At 45.5% G+C, this 19,050-nt stretch overlaps 1 protein-coding gene across 1 annotated transcript in view; it reads right to left on the bottom strand.

Annotated features, from left to right (window-relative positions):
- The window catches only part of LOC140731245 (hemicentin-1-like), a 379,087-nt gene that overhangs the window by 52,929 nt on the left and 307,108 nt on the right, over nucleotides 1-19,050 (bottom strand). The window contains 7 exon segments of the mRNA XM_073052779.1: nucleotides 499-689; nucleotides 5,908-6,042; nucleotides 9,365-9,578; nucleotides 12,770-12,960; nucleotides 14,510-14,779; nucleotides 16,952-17,080; nucleotides 18,827-18,964. Coding sequence (XP_072908880.1) covers nucleotides 499-689; nucleotides 5,908-6,042; nucleotides 9,365-9,578; nucleotides 12,770-12,960; nucleotides 14,510-14,779; nucleotides 16,952-17,080; nucleotides 18,827-18,964 — 1,268 coding nt within the window.

Here is a 19,050-nt window from a genome sequence, read left to right as displayed (position 1 = left end):
TAGGAAGGATACGGAGACTTTAGAGAAGGTGAAGAGGAGATTTACCAGGATGCTGCTTGGCTTAGAGAGCATCTCTTCTGAGGAAAGGTTGAGCAAGCTAGGGCTTTTCTCTTTGGAGCAAAGGAGGATGAGAAGCAACTTGCCAGAAGTGTATAAGAGGCATTGATAGCGTGGACAGCCAGCGCCTTTCTCCCAGGGTGGGAATGGCTAATTTTAAGGTGAATGGAAGAAGGTGTAGGGGTAGGTTTTACTTATACAGGGAGTGGTGGGTGTGTGGGATGCCCTGCCAGAGGTGGATAAACTAGGGACATTTGGGAGACTCTTGGGCACAAGGATGAAAGAAAAACAGAGGGCTATGTGAGAGTGTGGGCCGAAGGGCCTGTGCTGTACTCTACTGTTCCCTGTCCTAAAGCAGAGGAAGAAAGGAGACAGAAAGGAAGCTGAGGAGGAGAGAGAGTTTAAAGCTGGCTTTGTTAATCAGAATGAAACAGGACTCACCACAGTCCTGTAGATCGCCAAGGAACCATTGTTCATTTGCCGAATACGATTACTGATGGTCAAGGGGCTGCCGTTTTTATTCCAGTTGATTGATGGTACTGGATCTCCACGGGCATCACAGTTCAATATGACATTCCCCCCCAGCGGTTCCATCTGGTAGGCGCTGACCTCTCCCAGGAGAACCGGGGCTTCTGAGCAGTGGAACAGAAAAGCAGCTTTCAAAGCATAACCTTTGTGGGTCAGGAACCCTCTCTGGGTGTAAGATTGTTGGACTGAGAATATAAAGCTGATAAGACATTGGTCAGACTACACTTGGGAGTATTGTGTGCAATTCTGGGCCACATCTGTTCTTGAGGAGGCTCATGAGAATGATCCTGGGAATGAAAGGGTTAACCTATGAGGAGTGTTTGATGGCTCTGGGCCTGTACTTACTACTAGAGGTTAGAAGAATGAGGGAGGATCTCATTGAAACCTATCCAATGTTGAAAGGCCTATACTGAGTGGACATGGAGTGGGTGTTTCCTATAATGGGGGAGTCTAGGATAAGAGGTTGCAGCCTCCATTTAGAACAGAGATGAGGAGGAATTTCTTTATCCAGAGGGTAGGGAAACTTTGGAATTCTTTGCCACAGATGGTTGTGGAGGTCAGGTCATTGGGTATATTTAAAGCAGAAGTTGATAGCTTCTTGATTAGTCATGGCATTAAAGGTAGAAGGTGGGAGAATAGGGTTGAGAGGCACCTGATGGGCCGAATGGCCTAATTCTGCTCCTATGTGTTATGGTCTTTTGGAATGAAGCCTGCTGAGGAACACCAGCAATTCCTGTTTTCTTCTTCCCAGGAACACAGTGCTTAGCTTCTGCAATGTTGTCGAAGTTTGACCTTGTATTTTTTTCTTTGAATGGATTTTTGAGTGTGGACATGGCTGATGGCAACATCTTTCGACCCCGTCCCTGACCAGGGGTTTATCTGGGCCACATCAGTGGGCAGTTAATAATAAAGCCACACTGTCACAGGCTGGAAGATGTGTCGGCCAGATTGCATAATGATAGATTTCCATCCTCAATTGATAGGAGCAAACTAGATGTGCTGCTACGACAGTCTTGTACCTATAATGTCACCATTTTAATTTTGGATTAATTAATTAAATTTAAATCTCCCATCTGGTGAGACTTAAAATCCAATCGCCACAGGACCTCTGCAGTGTATAACATTGTAAATTGAGTTAATTAAACAGTCTTGCTGCTTTGTGCTACTGGGGAACACTAATCATCTCAATGTGAGGTTCTACATTTGCATTAATCAGCTACAATTAGCTCCATCATTCTGCCTGTGACCATGTTGTTGTTACTCATAAACTGCTTGAATATTGCACCTTTGATTACTCATGCTACTACCACCAGGCAGGAGGTCCCACACCGCCAGGTTCACCCTTCAACCATCAGGCTCCCGAACCAACGTGGATAACTTCACTCACCTCAACTCTGAATTGGCTCCACGACCTCACACATACACAACAGATGACCTGGGTTCAACTCCTGCTGCTGTCTGTAAGGAGTTTGTATGTTCTCCCCGTGACCGCGTGGATTTCCTCCGGGTGCTCCGGTTTCCTCTCACAGTCCATTGACGTCGGTACCGGATGGTAGGTTAGTTGACAATAGACAATAGGTGCAGGAGTAGGCCATTTGGCCCTTCGAGCCAGCACCGCCATTCAATGTGATCATAGCTGATCACTCACAATCAGTACCCTGTTCCTGCCTTCTCCCCATATCCCTTGACTCTGCTATCTTTAAGAGCTCTATCTAACTCTTTCTTGAAAGCATCCAGAGAATTGGCCTCCACTGCCTTCTGAGGCAGAGCATTCCATAGATCCACAACTTTCTGGGTGAAAAAGTTTTTCCTCAACTCCATTCTAAATGGTCCATCCCTTATTCTTAAACTGTGGCCTCTGGTTCTGGACTCCCCCAACATCGGGAACATGTTTCCTGCCTCTAGCGTGTCCAATCCCTTAATAATCTTATACGTTTCAATCAGACCCCCTCTCATCTTTCTAAATTCCAGTGTATACAAGCCCAGTGGCTCCGTTCTTTCAACATATGACAGTCCCGCCATTCCGGGAATTAACCTCATGAACCTACGCTGCGCTCCCTCAATAGCAAGAATGTCCTTCCTCAAATTTGGAGACCAAAACTGAACACAATACTCTAGGTGTGGTCTCACCAGAAGGACCTCTTTGCTCCTATACTCAAATCCCCTTGTTATAAAGGTCAACATGCCATTAGCTTTCTTCACTGCCTGCTTTCAGTTACTTTCAGTGACTGATGAACAAGGACACCTAGATCTCGTTGTACTTCCCCCTTTCCTAACTTGACACCATTCAGATAGTAATCTGCCTTCCTGTTCTTGCCACCAAAGAGGATAACCTCACATTTATCCACATTAAACTGCATCTGCCATACATTTGCCCACTCACCCAACCTGTCCAAGTCACCCTGCATTCTCCTAACATCCTCCTCATATTTCACACTACTACCCAGCTTTGTGTCATCTGCAAATTTGCTAATGTTACATTTAATCCCTTCATCTAAATCATTAATGTATATTGGAAATAGCTGCGGTCCCAGCACCGAGCCTTGCAGTACCCCACTAGTCACTTCCTGCCATTCTGAAAAGGACCCGTTAATCCCTACTCTTTGTTTCCTGTCTGCCAACCAATTTTCTATCCATGTTTGTACCCTACCCCCAATACCATGTGCTCTAATTTTGTCCATTAATCTCCTATGTGGGACCTTATCAAAGGCTTTCTGAAAGTCCAGGTACACTACATCCACTGACTCTCCCTTGTCCATTTTCATAGTTACATCCTCAAAAAATTCCAGAAGATTAGTCAAGCATGATTTCCCCTTCATAAATCCATGCTGACTGGGACCGATCCTGTTACTGCTATCCACATGTGCCGCTATTTCATCTTTTATAATTGACTCCAGCATCTTCCCCACTACTGATGTCAGGCTAACTGGTCTATAATTCCCTGTTTTCTCTCTCTCTCCTTTCTTAAAAAGTGGGATAACATTAGCTATCCTCCAATCCTCAGGAACTGATCCTGAATCTATAGAACATTGGAAAATGATTACCAATGCATCCACGATTTCTAGAGCCACCTCCTTAAGTACCCTGGGATGCAGACCATCAGGCCCTGGGGATTTATTGGCCTTCAGTCCCATCAGTCTACCCAACACCATTTTCTGCCTAATGTGAATTTCCTTCAGTTCCTCCATTATCCTAGGTCCTCTGGCCACTATTACATCTGGGAGATTGTCTATGTCCTCCCTAATGAAGACAGATCCAAAGTTCCTGTTCAACTCGTCTGCCATTTCCTTGTTCCCCATAATAAATTCACCCGTTTCTGCCTTCAAGGGCCCAACTTTGATCTTAACTAATTTTTTCCTCTTCACATACCTAAAGAAGCTTTTACTATTCTCCTTTATATTCTTGGCTAGCTTACCTTCGTACCTCATCTTTTCTCCCCGTAATGCCTTTTTAGTTATCTTCTGTTGCTCTTTATAAGTTTCCCAATCCTCTGTCTTCCCACTCATCTTTGCTGTGTTATACTTCTCTTTTATTTTTATACTGTCCTTGACTTCCCTTGTCAGCCACGGTTGCCCCCTACTCCCCTTAGAATCTTTCTTCCGCTTTGGGATAAACTGATCCCGCACCTTCTGAATTATTCCCAGAAATAACTGCCATCGTCATCCCTGCGAGGGTATCCTTCCAGTCAACTTTGGCCAGCTCCTCCCTCGTGGCTCCATAGTCCCTTTTGTCCAACTGTAATACTGATACTTCCGATTTTCCCTTCTCCCTCTCAAATTGTAGATTAAAACTTATCATATTATGGTCACTACCTCCTAATGGCTCCTTTACCTTGAGTTCCCTTATCAAATCCGGTTCATTACGCAATACTAGATCCAGAATTGCCTTCTCCCTGGTAGGCTCCAGTACAAGCTGCTCTAAGAATCCATCTCGGAGGCACTCCACAAACTCCCTTTCTTGGGGTCCAGTATCAACCTGATTTTCCCAGTCTACCTGCATGTTGAAATCCTCCATTACAACCGTAGCATTATCTTTGCGACATGCTGGTCATGGTTAATTGCCCTGTGATTAGGCTGGGGTTAAATTGGGGGATTGCTGGGTGCCGTAGCTCGAAGGGCCGGTGAGGCCGACTCTATGCTGTATCTCAATAAAGGAATCAATAATCAAGGCAGCATTTACAATGACCAATTAACTTGCCTGTTACATCTTTAGACTGAGGGAGAATACCAGGGGACCCAGAGAAAACCCACACATTCTGTGGGGAGGATGCACGGAGAGCCCTTACAGAATGAAGCTGGAATTGACCTTCGATCTCCAGAACGCCCCAACTCCAGCTAACCACCATGCTACCGTGGCACCCATATTTAAACCACTTGTCGTGCAAAGAAATTTCACCTTATTAGAGTCTGTATTTCCTTAGATTTATTTGTAATCAATAACAGCAGGAAATACTAGGAAGACACATCGGTCTAGGCAGCACCTGCAGAGAGTGAGACACAGCTAACACTACAACCCCCTGACCTTTGTTAGTGTTCATCCTTAATTACAGTTTCTAGTCCTAGACTTCTTCTTCTTCTGACTTCTTCTGTGCTTTCACAATACAGAATGCGTCAGAACGTTCTCAGCTGGCATTACGTGTCAAGTAACGGTCAATCAATATTCCAACCTCAACTTCCTTACGTTCGGTTGAAGAGTCAGCAGACTTAATTCAACCAAACTAACTAAAATATTTAGGTTAATTACAAAAGATATTAGTAACCAGTTGGGTATATAGTAATTTGATAGAAGGTGTAAAGGGGACTCGAGAAATAAACACTTCACCCAGGAAATGGTGGTGGTCTGAAATGCATTGCCCAAAAGCCATCCACACACAGTCAAGCACTACTCAGACAAACACCAAGGGAGATATTATCTGCAGGGTCACAGGCAAGAGCTGGGAATTGGGATTGGCCAGGATGTGCTTGATTCGACATGATGGGCTGAACAGCCTTTGTCTGTAGTGCAGCATGTTTTGCTCCTGAATTGAAACTCATCCTGCTGAAGTCACCCTTCTTAGCTTATTTTTAACCCTGACTGCATATATCTAGTTAGTTTAAAAAACAGTAGATTAAATTAACTGGATTAAAGTATCTGGTTTTGATATGTTCAGGTTTATTCGAACTAGAGTGCCAGCCATTATCCTTCATCTTGTGATAAAAACAATTACTGGATCCTTATTCCCATAGCTGGAATGTAAACATTGTCCTCAAACTGGGTCATTGTTATTCCCAAGATTAATGGAAAGTCATTATCGTTCCCATCAGTAAGAAAGGATCATCTTACCTTTCACGTAGACAAATCCAATGGCTCTAATCACCCCCACGGCATTCTCTGCCGTGCACACGTAAGTTCCAGAATCTTCTTTGGAAACCCTTTCTATCATCATTTCACTCAGGCCTTCAGTCTGTGAAGCTTTCACTAAGTGTCGAGAGAGGGAGAGAGTCAGAATGATTGTGCTCTGGCTGACAGCGGTTGAATGCTTATTCTTGTCTTTCCTTGAGGTCTATGATATTGTGTCTTTGGAGAGGGCCGGGTGGAGATATGTCTCTACGGAAGGAGGTGTAAGGTGCTCCTTCCCTCCGCTAGCCTGCAGGCCACCCTTGGGCAAGGTGTAGCACCTGCTGAGCCCCTCGACCAGGGTCACGTGAAGCCACAGGAGCAGGTGTGGTTGGTCAGATGAGCAGCTGGTGCAGATCACCAAGCCCTTGTTATGCGCCATCTGGTGCCAGGCAGACAGTCTCCGAAGAGTATTGATAAGGGCTGGGGTCACCCGTCTTGTAAAGACACTGCCCAGAAGAAGGCAAAAACAAAGTTTGCCAAGAACAGTCATGGCTCAGAGACCATGATTGTCCACGTCAATACAAAACGACGCATATTGATGAGGTTGACTGATGTGGGGTTTATCAATATCTTCCAAATGGGAAGTATATCCCCGACATTCCGGACCCACTTCCATTTCTACTCCACCCACCACTCAGATTACAGAGCATTGATTTTCACGGTCTCTGCTGGCATGCATGGATGTTGGTGACAGGATCTTGATTGCTTAGGGCATGAAGGGGTACGGGGAGAAGGCAGGAGATTGGGGCTGAGAGGGAAATTGGATCAGCCATGATGAAATGGTGGAGCAGACTCGATGGGTCAGACGGTCTAATCCTGCTCCTATATCTTACGGTCTTATAATGGTATTTGTTTATTACAGCTACATGATACAGAGAAAAGCTTTGCCTTGCACACTCTCCCTACAAATCAGATCATGACATGATGCACCGAGGTAGAATAAGGTAAACCAGTTAAGGTGGCAGGGTAGACCAGCGGCTAGCATCACGCTATTACAGTGGCAGCAACCGGAGTTAATTTCCCACCACTGTCTGTGAGGAGTTTGTACGTTCTCCCCGTGAGTTTCCTCCCAAAGATGTACAGGTCATTAGGTTAATTAGGGATAACCGGGCAGTACAGGCACATTGGGCCAGAAGCACCTGTCACTGTGCTGTATCTCTAAATAAATAAATACAAATAAATAATAAGAATAGAGAATAAAATGCAAAAGCAACCGAGAAAAGCACAGTTCAGCGAAATGAAGAAGTGCGAAATCACAACGAGGTGGATTGTGAGGTCAGGAGTCCATCTTATTGCACGGGATTGAATATGTTGGGACTTTATTCCTTGAAACATTGAAGATTGAGGGGAGATTTGATACAGGTATACAAAATTATGAGGGGTATAGATAGGATAAGCGCAAGTAGACTTTTTCTACTGAGGCTGGGTGGAACTACAACTAGAGGTCATGGGCTAAAGGTGAAAGGTGAAATGTTTCAGGGGAACGTGAGGGGAAACCTCTTCACACAGAGGGTCATGAAAGTGTGGAATGAGCTGCCAGCACAAGTGATGCATGAGAACTCAATTTCAACAGTTAAGAGAAATTTGGACAGGTACGTGGATGGTAGGGGTATGGAGGGCTATGGTCCCAGTGCAGGTCAATGGGAGCAGGCGGTTCTCACCTATCACCCTACCAGCCCCTCACCCATCACCCTACCAGCCCCTCACCTATCATCCTACCAGCCTACAGGCCTCACCTATCACCCTACCAGCCCCTCACCTAGCACCCTACCAGCCTACAGATCCAACGTATAATCCTCCGCAACTTCCACCACCTCCTACGGGATCCCACCACCAACCACATCTTCCCCTCCCCACCCACTCCCTACGTGACTCCCTTGTCCATTCATCCCCCCCATCCCTCCCCACCGACCTCCCTCCGGGCACTCATCCCTGCAAACGGAAGAAGTGCTACACCTGCCCCCACACTTCTTCCCTTACCACCATCCTAGGCCCCAGACAGTCCTTTCAGGTGAGGCACCACTTCACCTGCGAGTCAACTGGGGTGATATACTGTATCCAGTGCTCCCGATGTGGCCATTTATACATTGGGGAGACCCGCCGCAGACTGGGAGACCGTTTCGTCAAACACCGGCGCTCAGTCCTCCAGCAGTGGCGGGATCTCCCTGTGGCCACACACTTCAGTTCCACAGACCACTCCCACTCCGATATGTCTGTCCATGGCCTCCTCTATCATCAAGATGAGGCCACACGCAGGTCGATGGAGCAATACCTTATCTACCGCCTAGGTAGCCTCCTACCTGCCGGCATGAACATTCAACTCACAGACCTCCGTTGATACCCCTGCCCCCCCCCACCCCATCCCTATCTATAATTTTAGTCTGGTTCTCTTTCTCTCTCTTTTTCCCCCCTCACTACAATCTCCCCCCAGCCCTACCTTTCTTTCTCTTTTATTTCCCATAATTCTCCACCTTCTCCCTAGCCCATTTCCCTCCAGCCTATCACTTCCCAGCTCTCTATTTCATCCCACCCCCCACTTCTTATCCTCCCTCAACCATCCCATGTTACTTCACTCCTGATGAAGGGTTTCGGCCCGAAACGTCGTCACTATCTCCTCCCATAGATGCTGTCTGGCCTGCTGAGTTCTGCCAGCATTTTGTGTTTTTTAAGGTTGGAGGATGAGAGGTGACCGGATAGAGGTGTATTAGATGTTGAGGTATAGACAGAGAGTCTTTTTCCTAGGGTGGAAATGGCTAATATGAGGGGGCATAATTTTAAGGTGACTGGAGGAATGTATAAAGGGGATGTCAAGAAGTAGGGTTTTGTTTTACACAGAGAGTGGTGGATGCAAGGAACATATTGCCAGTACTGGTGAAAGAGGCAGATACATTAGGGATATCTCAGAGACTCTTTGGATGAAAGATGGAAGGCAATGTGGGAAGGAAGGGTTAGATTGATCATGGAGTAGGTTAAAAGGTCGGCACAACATCGTGGGATTATGAGCCTGTACTGCTCTACGTTCTAGGTTCTAAGGTGTACCATTGGAATGCAGGGGGAAATCAGCCTTTGGATAAGCAAGTGGCAGGGAACGTCAAAGAGCTGATTATCCTGTCCTGTTCCATTATTGTGGGGTATGATTTGGGCTGAGATGTCTGGACTCTGTCCTGGATTCACTGTTCTGGACAAACCTGTGCTACTCAGAATGGAGGGCAGAATAAGCAACAGTTCACCGTGTAGCCTCTCCTGTGAAGGAGAGTCAATGGGTGAAGGAGGCAAGTCTAGCGTGGGCGTCAGTGAAGCAGTCAAACAGCACATTATGAAATATTGCATATCCTTTAAGATGGCACCTTTGCTCAGCATGGAGCAGGGTTAGAATGCCACAGCTTTCCCCCCTCCATACCTGTAATGGGCTTGTTATTGAAGGTCCAGCTGATGGAGGGAATTGGGAGCCCCTTCGCTGCACATGTCAATAGCAGCCTTTCACCCTTGTGGAGAGAGACGTCAGCAGGGAGCTCGGTGAATGCTGGCTGAACGTTCACAGACAGGCGAATGTGATGGCTGTCCTTGCCGACAGGGTTGACTGCTGTACAGGTATAGACGCCCGCATCCTCTGGCTGGGAGAGCAAAGGAAAGAATGCCGTTTATTGACTGTGGTGAACTACATACACCTGTCTGGACACGCTCCTCTGCTGACTGCTCCTGTGGCTCCTCCCACAGACCCCTGGATAAAGGCGGTTGGAGGCACTGCTCCTCCCTCAGTCTCCAGGATGTTGTGTGGTGGTCTCTTGCTACTAATCGTGGTCTCTTGCAGCTAATAAAAGCCTATTGTTTGCCTCCCGTCTCCGAGTTATTGATGGTGCATCATTGACCTCAGCTCCCTCTCAGACTTCTCCAAGCACACTGAAATGGAAATATCTAAGTGAAATAGGGATTGTTGAGGAGGGAGAGAGATTCCCTCTGCAGCTCTCCCCAGACAGGTGACATTTGCTCCTGGTAGTAATTGGCTGACAGTATGAAAGCACAAGAACTGCACTGAAATTAAATCATCACCTTGGAGCATTTCAAAGCAATGTGAAAAGTATTCATTCAGTCAGCATGGGAAATTAGAAGATGGCAGCAAGCTCCCACAAAGAGGAACAACTAGATAACCTAATTTAAAGACATAGGCAGAGAATTCATTGGTGGATGCTTCTATTAGCTCTCCTGGTCTCCTTCAAAACAGTGCTACGGGATCTTTAACTGAGTGCGCATCAGAAGGACTTCTTCAACATCCCATCTGAAAGAAAGTGCCTCTGACAAGGAAAAACTCAGGCTTGATGTTTGCACTCAGGTTTCATGGATGGGGCTTCAACCTCCACAACTTTTTGATGGAGAGGTGAGATTCTCACCAGCTAAGCTTCAGGGGACATTAATGGATTGACAATGGTGGTCAATGTACAGTCAGACATTCAGAATTCAAACACTATCATATCCTGTGATTCATCGGGAGAAAAAGAAATACAATAGCATTTTATGAAAAACAACTCTTAAACAGAGACTGACAATGTTCAAAATAAGACAAACTATGTAAAAATAATACTGAGAACATGAGCTGTGAAGTGAGTCTGTAGATGATGGAATCAGTTCAGTTTTTGACATAAAAGTGCTCTTACATTAGGGCACCTGTCCCAGAGCAGGTCGGTGCGAACTGGAGGACTGGATCCATTGCTACTGGCGATACGAAGGGCTTTAGGATGCTGGAATCTGTTATTTTTGATACCCTAGATGGCTGATCTTTCCCGTGGAGTAAGAATGATGCTGAATGGTTGGAGGAGAAGGGAGGGTGAATTCTCAGGCAAGACAGGTAAGGAATTCAGAAAGAGCAACTGAAGCTGTTCTTGTCAATTTCAATATTGTGACCGTTAATGGTGACAGTATGGTACAAGGAGACCAAGTGAGGGGACAGAGTTCATCCAGTACATTCCTCACCAGGGGCGGTAAGAACTTAACAAAATATCCAAAGCTCTTTACAGTACTTTTTTTTTCAAAATACTACGAAATGGAGACATCTTAGTATAGCACTAATTAGTGAACAGAAGTTTCACGATCAGTGAAATAAACCTTTCAACCAAAAGAAAAGTATTGTTGAACACTAGTTTGAGTATTGTGTTCAATTCTGGTTGCCACAATTTAGAAAGAATTCATAGTTTAATTCCAGTAAGGAGTTTGTATGTTCTCCTGTGTGGGTTTCCTCTGGGTGCTCTGGTTTCCTCCCACAATCCAATGGCATACTGGTTAGAGGAAATTGTCCCGTGATTAGGCTAGTGTTAAATATAGATAGGTCATTGGGCGGTGTTGCTCATTGGACTGGGCCTGTTCTGTGCCGTTTCTCTAAATAAAAAGAAGAAACTATATGCAAATAGTTCTTGGGCTGAGGGGCTTGCAGTAATGAGGACACATGGAAAAGGCTGAGACTGTTTTCTTTAGAAATTTGACAGAGGGAGATTAAAATATAAGCTAAAAGGGAAGAGCATTAATAGTGAATGATGGAAAACTTTTTTCATTTTAGACAGCATGTGGTTGAAATCTGGACTGCATTACTGCAGATGTGGTGGAGGCAGGTTGTATTCCACATTTCTAGAGGAAATTAGATAAATATATTGCAAGGAAAGATTTACAAAACCTACAGAGGATGCTGTGGGAGAGATCTCATGAGCTGTTCTGAGAGAGAGCTGATGCAGACATGATAGGCTGAATGGCCTCCTGTACCACAGCCATTCTATGACTCCACAATGACCACTTAATCCATTGTAGTGACCATCAGACCACAGAAGATAGGAGCAGAATTAGGCCATTCAGCCCATTGAGTCTGCTCCACCATTCCATCATGGCTGATTTATTATCCTATTCTCCTGCCAAGTGTCATTGAGAGATAACAGTTCACCAGGATACCTGGGATATCTCCCTTGCTCTTCAAAGTAATGTTGTGGGATTGTTTGTGTCAGGTGGTTCACAGGTGTGTACACAACAATTGTGAACACACCGAGATTCTAACGTTTTCTACGGATACGTTCATTGGCCACTTTGTCGGGTACACCTGTATACCTGCTTGTAAATACAAATATCCAATCAGCCAATCATGTGGCAGCAACTCAATGCATAAAAGCATGCAGACATGGTCAAGAGGTTCAGTTGTTCAGACCAAACATCAGAATGGGGAAGAAATGTGGTCTAAGTGACTTTGATTGTGGAATGATTGTTGGTGGCAGATGGGGTGGTTTGAGTATCTCAGAAACTGCTGATCTCCTGGAATTTTTACACACAACAGTCTCTAGAGTTCACAGAGAATGGTGCAAAAAACAGAAAAAGTATTCAGTGATTGGCAGTTCTGAGGGTAAAGACGCCTTGTTAATGAGAGAGGTCAGGGGAGAATGGCCAGACTGGCTCAAACTGATAGGAAGGCGACAGTAACTTGAATAGCCACACATTACAACAGTGCTGTGCAGAACAGCATTTCTGAATGCACGACATGCCAAACCCTGAAGTGGATGGGCTACAGCAGCAGAAGACCACAGACATACACTCTATGAGGTACAGGAGGTATCTAATGAAGTGGCCACTGAGTGTATATCCCATGGTGAATATGTTCGTCAGATCTCAGGAGTGGACCACGTGCAGGGTAGGTGCCCATAAAACAGGGTTGCCATCCCAGCACCTTCAGGAGAGACTGGAAATTCTAATTGACACATGCTTAATGGGACAGTAAGTGTTATGTTAAGGCAATTTTACTGACGCGGGTCAAACTTTGTGCTGTGCGGGGACATACCATTGCATTTTCCACTATCAGTTCTCCAGAATGCAGGACGGTGAATCTCCCCGGGACATCCGGCACGGCAGCTCCATCCTTCTCCCAATACACCATGGGTGCAGGCGATCCCTGGGCAGCACAGGGCAAGAGGACCTGTGAATCCTCCAGCACCGAAAGCTCTGACTGGCCAATCAGAATCAACGGTGGAACTGCGCCAGAAGAAAGCACAATGAAACAGCATCTCTGCGGGACCCTCTCTCCCACTGACCTCCTCAGTAATTCTGGTACTCTTTTTTATTCCAGATCTCCAGTAACTGCAATGTCCCATGTCTCACCATTCCAGACTTCTTATTTTTTTCTCTGTCTGTTATGATCTCATCATCTTTCTACTTACATCTCCTCCTGAGAACACAAAGTTCAAAACTTCAAGCGTTCAAAGTCAATTTATTTTCTAAGTATGTATATGTCACTACATTCTATCCTGAGATTCAACTTCATTAATAAGCCTTCCCAATGTCTTTCAGCTGACACTAAAACAGATTGCTTTAGTTACTCACACTTTTGTTGCCTTCGAGTCTCCGCCCTTCCTCTTTCTCCACCATTTCAAGAAATCTGTGTTGCTAACTTTGCCTAGAGCCGACAAAGGATACACTAACTCTGTTCTGAATGTTTCTATTATCTTCCATTTTCACTTCCTTTTCCCTGGCATGTCCCAAAGAATCTCACATCCACTTCAGAACTTCGGAAGTATAGCAGGCAAACACGCAATCCGATTTAAGTAGAGTAAGATCCCACAATGGTGACTGACACAAAATGCTAGAGGAGCTCAGCAGGTCAGGCAGCATCAATGGAGAGGAATAAACTGTCAACGTGTGGGCTGAGACCCTTCCTTAAGCCACAGATATTGACCCACCTACCTCCTCTGTCATCTGTTCTCACCTATCACCTGCCAGCTTGTACTCCTTCCACTCTCCCTCACCAACTTATACTGGCTTCTTCCCCCTTCCTCTCCAGTCCTGATAAAGGGTCTTGGCCTGAAACATCGACTGTTTTTTCACCTCAATAGATGCTGCCTGTCCTGCAGTGTTCCTCCAGCATTTTGCGTGTGGGTCGCTCAAAGTTTCCAGCATCTTTGGAATTTCTTGTGTTTCTGTGGCCCTGACCCATTGTTGTTGGTCAATGAGTGTCGGAAGCAACATCAGGAGGACCTTCTGCTCCCTCTTAAATGCTGTCAAAGGGTCCACCAGAAATCTTGTTTTGGCATCCTCCAGAACAAGTAGAGTGAGCTTCCTTGGACAAGCAGGAGTTAAGGTTGTGGTTGGCTTCTGGGAGAGGGTGGGCAAATATTGATTCAGGACTCCTGAAAACACTCAGTACAGCATGATCAGACATTCTTCTGGTCAAGGTGGCTCTGAGCTGCGATGTCCATTGAGTTCGTGGCTCGGATGTAGTTTTTTGAGTTTTGTAGGGAAGGTTTTGGGGGCAGCGCAGGAAGTTAGCGGACGGGTATGAGGGAGAGTTAGAGGTTGGGGACAGTAAATGAAGTGTCAGGGGCAGGTGCTGGTTGTTGGAGACCATTTCGAATGCCAGTGATTCTCACAGATGGATGGTGGGCCGGCAGGTGCTGAGGAACGACCCTGAATTCACCCTATGATATGAAGGATGCGTGCATGCCAACCAAAGAGGCTGGCAAAGTTAATCTCCAGCTAGCACCCTGACACAAATCCTTCCAAAGCATGGCTGACAATACCCTCTCACCTTGCACCACCAGGGTCCTGTCCACAGTGACCACACCGGCTTTGTTCTGGGCCACGCATGTGTACCACCCAGCGTCCGCAAGCGCGGCCTGCGGAATGTGCAGGGAGCCGTTGGCAAAGATCTGCAGGTACGTGTGGTCACTGACCGGGCGGCCATCCTTGACCCAGGTTATCTCCGGCTTAGGGTGTCCTGCTGCCTCACAGGGTATTATGGCAGAGTGGTGAATGGTGGCTTTATATTCTCTGCTGCCGGCTTTGATATCCGGGGGCACTGAATTAAAGAGAGAGAGAGTTTTATGTTCAATCAACCATGACATAATTTGCAATTTATTTATCCACCAAATCAAATATCAATGGACTCCCTCTGTCTGATTCCCAACTCCATGCTCTCTGGAGTGCAAGGTCAGTATGTATCTGTCAAGAAACTGATGGAATAGGGAGGTCAAATTATCTAATCCTTGGTTCTCTGGGAACCAAGATAAAGTGAGACCCCTCACCATCTTGGTTCAAGGCTGAGGTCGATGGGGAGGAGAAACAGAGAGGAGATCAGTTTTATAGGCAGCTGTCCTGTGATGCCGTACTTGACAGTAAATTAGAACAGCTTAAGGAATAGAAAATTCGGTTCTTCAAGCTTGCTTATCATTTGATGTGATCATGATTTGTTATCCTATTTCAGTACCCTGTTCCTGTTTTCTCCCCAATACTCTTTGATCTCTCCTTAGCCGTTAGTACCACATTTAACTTTCTTGAGTACATTTAATAATTTGCCTTCTCTGAAGAAATTTCTCTTCAATCTCCATCCTAACTGTAATATGTTGAGACAAAAGAGCGAAACTTCTTCCTCAATGGGGCATGAAGGGGCAAGTTTAAAGCAGAGAGAGTTGAGTATGTGGAATGCCCTGCCAGGGATGGCGGTAGAGGCAGATACTTTAGGAGCATTTAACAAACAAATGGATGATAAAAAAAATGGAAGGCTATGAGTGAAAGAAGAGTAAAATTGATCTCCGAGTGGTTAAAATATCAGCACAACCTTGTGGGCTGAAGGGCATGCATGGTGCCGTAATGCCCTATGTTCTAAATGTGGGACCAGTTTAGGTGAGAATCTTGGTTGGCATGGACCAGCTGGGCTGCAAGGCCTATTTCCATGCTATACAACTCAAAAGTCATAATAATAAATAATGTATCATGAATTCTTAGATTGTAACCTAGTTCTGGACTTCCTTGTCACCAGGAACATTCTTCCTACATCTAGCCTGCCCGGACCAGTAAGGATTTTGCATGGTCTCCTCTCATTCTTCTGACCTGTAACCAATAAAAGCCCAAGGATCCCAACCTTCATATATTAGTCATGCCACTCCAGGACACAGAGTGGTGAACGTTGACTGCCTTCCCTCTATAGCAAAGATATTTCCACCCAGACGAGGAGTCCAAAACTGCACACAAGGATGATCAGATGATGCATGATTGCTAGATGGTCAATCAGTGCTCAAGTTTAGTACCTTGATGGAGTACTTGGAAACCGAACATTGTGAAACATTTCTAAAATATGTACCTAGCATAGAATATTTTCTGCTTTCAAATCAATAGACCCACATGTACAGTAGCTTTATATTTCTCCCAAAAAAATGGAACACCTGGAAGAATAGAGCCACCAAAGATTCAATGCTTAAAGCCAGCTCCAGTACACCTCCAAGGGGATCACAAGCATGTCATGGTTTGGAGGCTCTCATGCTATGTTGAGGTCCTTAGGAGCTGTGTTGGCTGGAGTCAGGGCTTTATGCTTTGGCTCTTGGTAGGGTCACTCATGCCAAACAGGTCAAAGGGTAGACTAAGAGTGGTCCACTGGTCCTCCAGGTTTGGGAATTCAGCTCAGGGCTAACAACCCTGACTGGTAAAACAAAATGTTTATGGAAACAGCAATGAGGAATCCTTTTACATCTGAGTGCAACTGTACTCCTGAGATTCGACCCAGGACTTGCGTGACTGACAGCAGTGAATACCGAGAGGAAGCTACTGACGTGATGAAGGAAACAGAGATGGAGGAACTTCCTGGCTGCCCTAATCTCCAGTGGCTTAATGGGCAAAACACACACATTTCCAGTACTCAAGTGTAAAGGAGAATGAAATAATTGTTACTCTGATTCTGATTCAGTACAAAAAAACACAATAAATATAACCACATAAGATAGTGTGTGTATATATAGATAGATAGAATGTAGATAAAGTGATTGTGTTTCTGTACATAAGGTGACTGACAGGAAATGATAAAGCAGTGGAGGGGTGGGTTAGTGGGTGGAGCTGTTGATCAACCTTACTGCTCGGGGAGAGTAACTGTTCTTGAGTCTGGTGGTCCTGGCAATGCAGTGTTTTAATGCTGCAAAGCTGACAATAACCCAAACGCCCAAGTGTTTCGCCCCTTTACCGTGCTCTCTTTAGCCGTTACCTTGCACCACCAGCTTGGTTTTACCCAGAGCTGTGCCAGCTGCATTCTGGGCAATGCACATGTAGTTCCCAGAATCCTCTTCTGTCACCTTCACGATATCCAGAGCTCCATTAGCCAGGAAGAATCGTCCTGGAACAGAAGTGATCATTTAATGATTACCTCGTGTAACACCCCAAAGAGCAGTGTAGCTAAGCCTGGATACGATGGTGTGCAATGCCTGCCACCCATTCCAGAGGTAACACAGTATTTCTGGCTGTCAGCAATCCTGACGTGAATGTCCAATGGCTGGGACGCAGTTGCAATCGAGCATATTACAGTTGAGAATGTTTCAAAAGTTCATTGTTGTGGTGGAAGCATAGATGTTTACAATCAGAGTTGGTCTAAATCAACGCAACAACTTTATTCCTGTCCTACAGCTTGTCATTCTCCACTCCTCCTCGAGAACATGTTCACGTATTCACTGGGCCGGGGTTTGGCGTTGACGACGATGGATTGAAAAGGCAGAGTGTCGGGAGCAGAGGTGAGGGCCAGGCCGGTTCTGCTTGCTGCTCTGTGATGTTTACTCAGCTCTGCGTTGAACTGAGGCCGAGGCTGTGGCCTGCTCCGGGCTTTGTGCCTGTGAATACTATCTGCTCACATTTACTGTTTGCATGATTTGTGGTTTTTTTCTCTCTGCTCACTGGGTGTTTGACGGTCTTTTTTTATGGGTTCTTTTGGTTTTCTTTGTTTTGTGGCTGCCTGTTAGGAGATGAATCTCAAGGTTGTATAATATATACATACTTTGGTAATAAATGTACTTTGAACTTTGAAGAAAATGGACAGTTCCATTGACAAGATTCTTCAAAAGAGGAGCCGTCCTAAAGTTAATATGGATTGCATGTTGCCTTAAGATTTTCATATACTCTTTCAATTGAGTGGCAATCTGCAGAACAAGACTTTCCTACTACCAGTGCCCAGGCCAGATATGACACAATCTAATAGAGGTGTGAGCATAAACATTTTTATTTGCTATGCATGGGAGGTATACACAAGTGTCTCCACTGTTATGAGGCAAAATCTGAGTGTGCACACATGAACACTCACATCAATGATGGTAACAGTGGCCCACGCTCTTGTTTGTCCTCCTACCTTGCATACTTGTGAAGACTCCAGATTCTGTGTTGGTAAAGATGCATGGTAGACATCCCATCACTCAGCCCCAGAACTGTCCTCAAACTCCCCCTTCTTCCCCAGCACAGACGTTATCCCAGCTTCTACACCAGCCTTTCTCTTGTTGAATTCTTCAACGAAATGAGCAACTTCATGCTATTCGTGCACTTCAGAAAGATGGTTCTGATGTACAGCGTGTGATCTTGCAGACCCTGATCTTGTTTTTCTAATTTGATCAGGAGTGCATGCTACCCAGACTGCACTGGTGAAAGGGCAAATGCACCATGCAGTGTCTCTTTGTACCAGCTGGGGGTCAGGAAGTAACTCAGAATAACAGCCAGCCAGTCCTGTCTTAGTCTGGTCCGATGAGTAAAGTTCAGCTGCTTTGGGACGTAACCCACTTACAGCAATGCTGTTCTGCGTTAAGAGAGAAAACAAAAATGTACCCTAAGAATCACAAAAAACTTCTGACACAGGTGACTGTCATCTGGCCCATTATGTCAGTGTTAAGCAAGAGCAAACTTGCAGCTCATGGCTTTTCAAGGATGCATCCACATATTCTTTCAAAGGGATTTCAGTTTCTACCTCTCCTATCCTGACCCATTGTACTCTTCGGGTGAAAACAATTTTTCCCTCATTTCCTCTGTAATCTGTCTAAACCCTTCTGCTCAAGGTTATCGGTACATTGCACCTGGCTGATGTCTCAGGTGTGGATTGGCACCTCACCTGTGTTTGAGACGGTGACGCCATCCTTCTGCCACGTAATGCTGGGTCTCGGCGTACCTGTTGACTCACAGGGAAGCATGATACCATTGTTCACTACAACTTCAAGGGTGGCAGGTAGGGGCTTGATAACAGGAGGTTCTGCAAGGCAGGAGATGAAATAAATTCCAGTGTTAAGCTCATTCAGCTAAGAAAAGAAACAATTTATTTATATCAGGCTTTTCACA

Source organism: Hemitrygon akajei, chromosome 7 (assembly GCF_048418815.1).
Source record: "Hemitrygon akajei chromosome 7, sHemAka1.3, whole genome shotgun sequence".
In the NCBI taxonomy this organism is placed as follows: Eukaryota; Metazoa; Chordata; class Chondrichthyes; order Myliobatiformes; family Dasyatidae; genus Hemitrygon; species Hemitrygon akajei.
The sequence above is the reverse complement of the archived record's forward strand: the minus strand, read 5'-3'. Positions and strand labels throughout refer to the sequence as shown.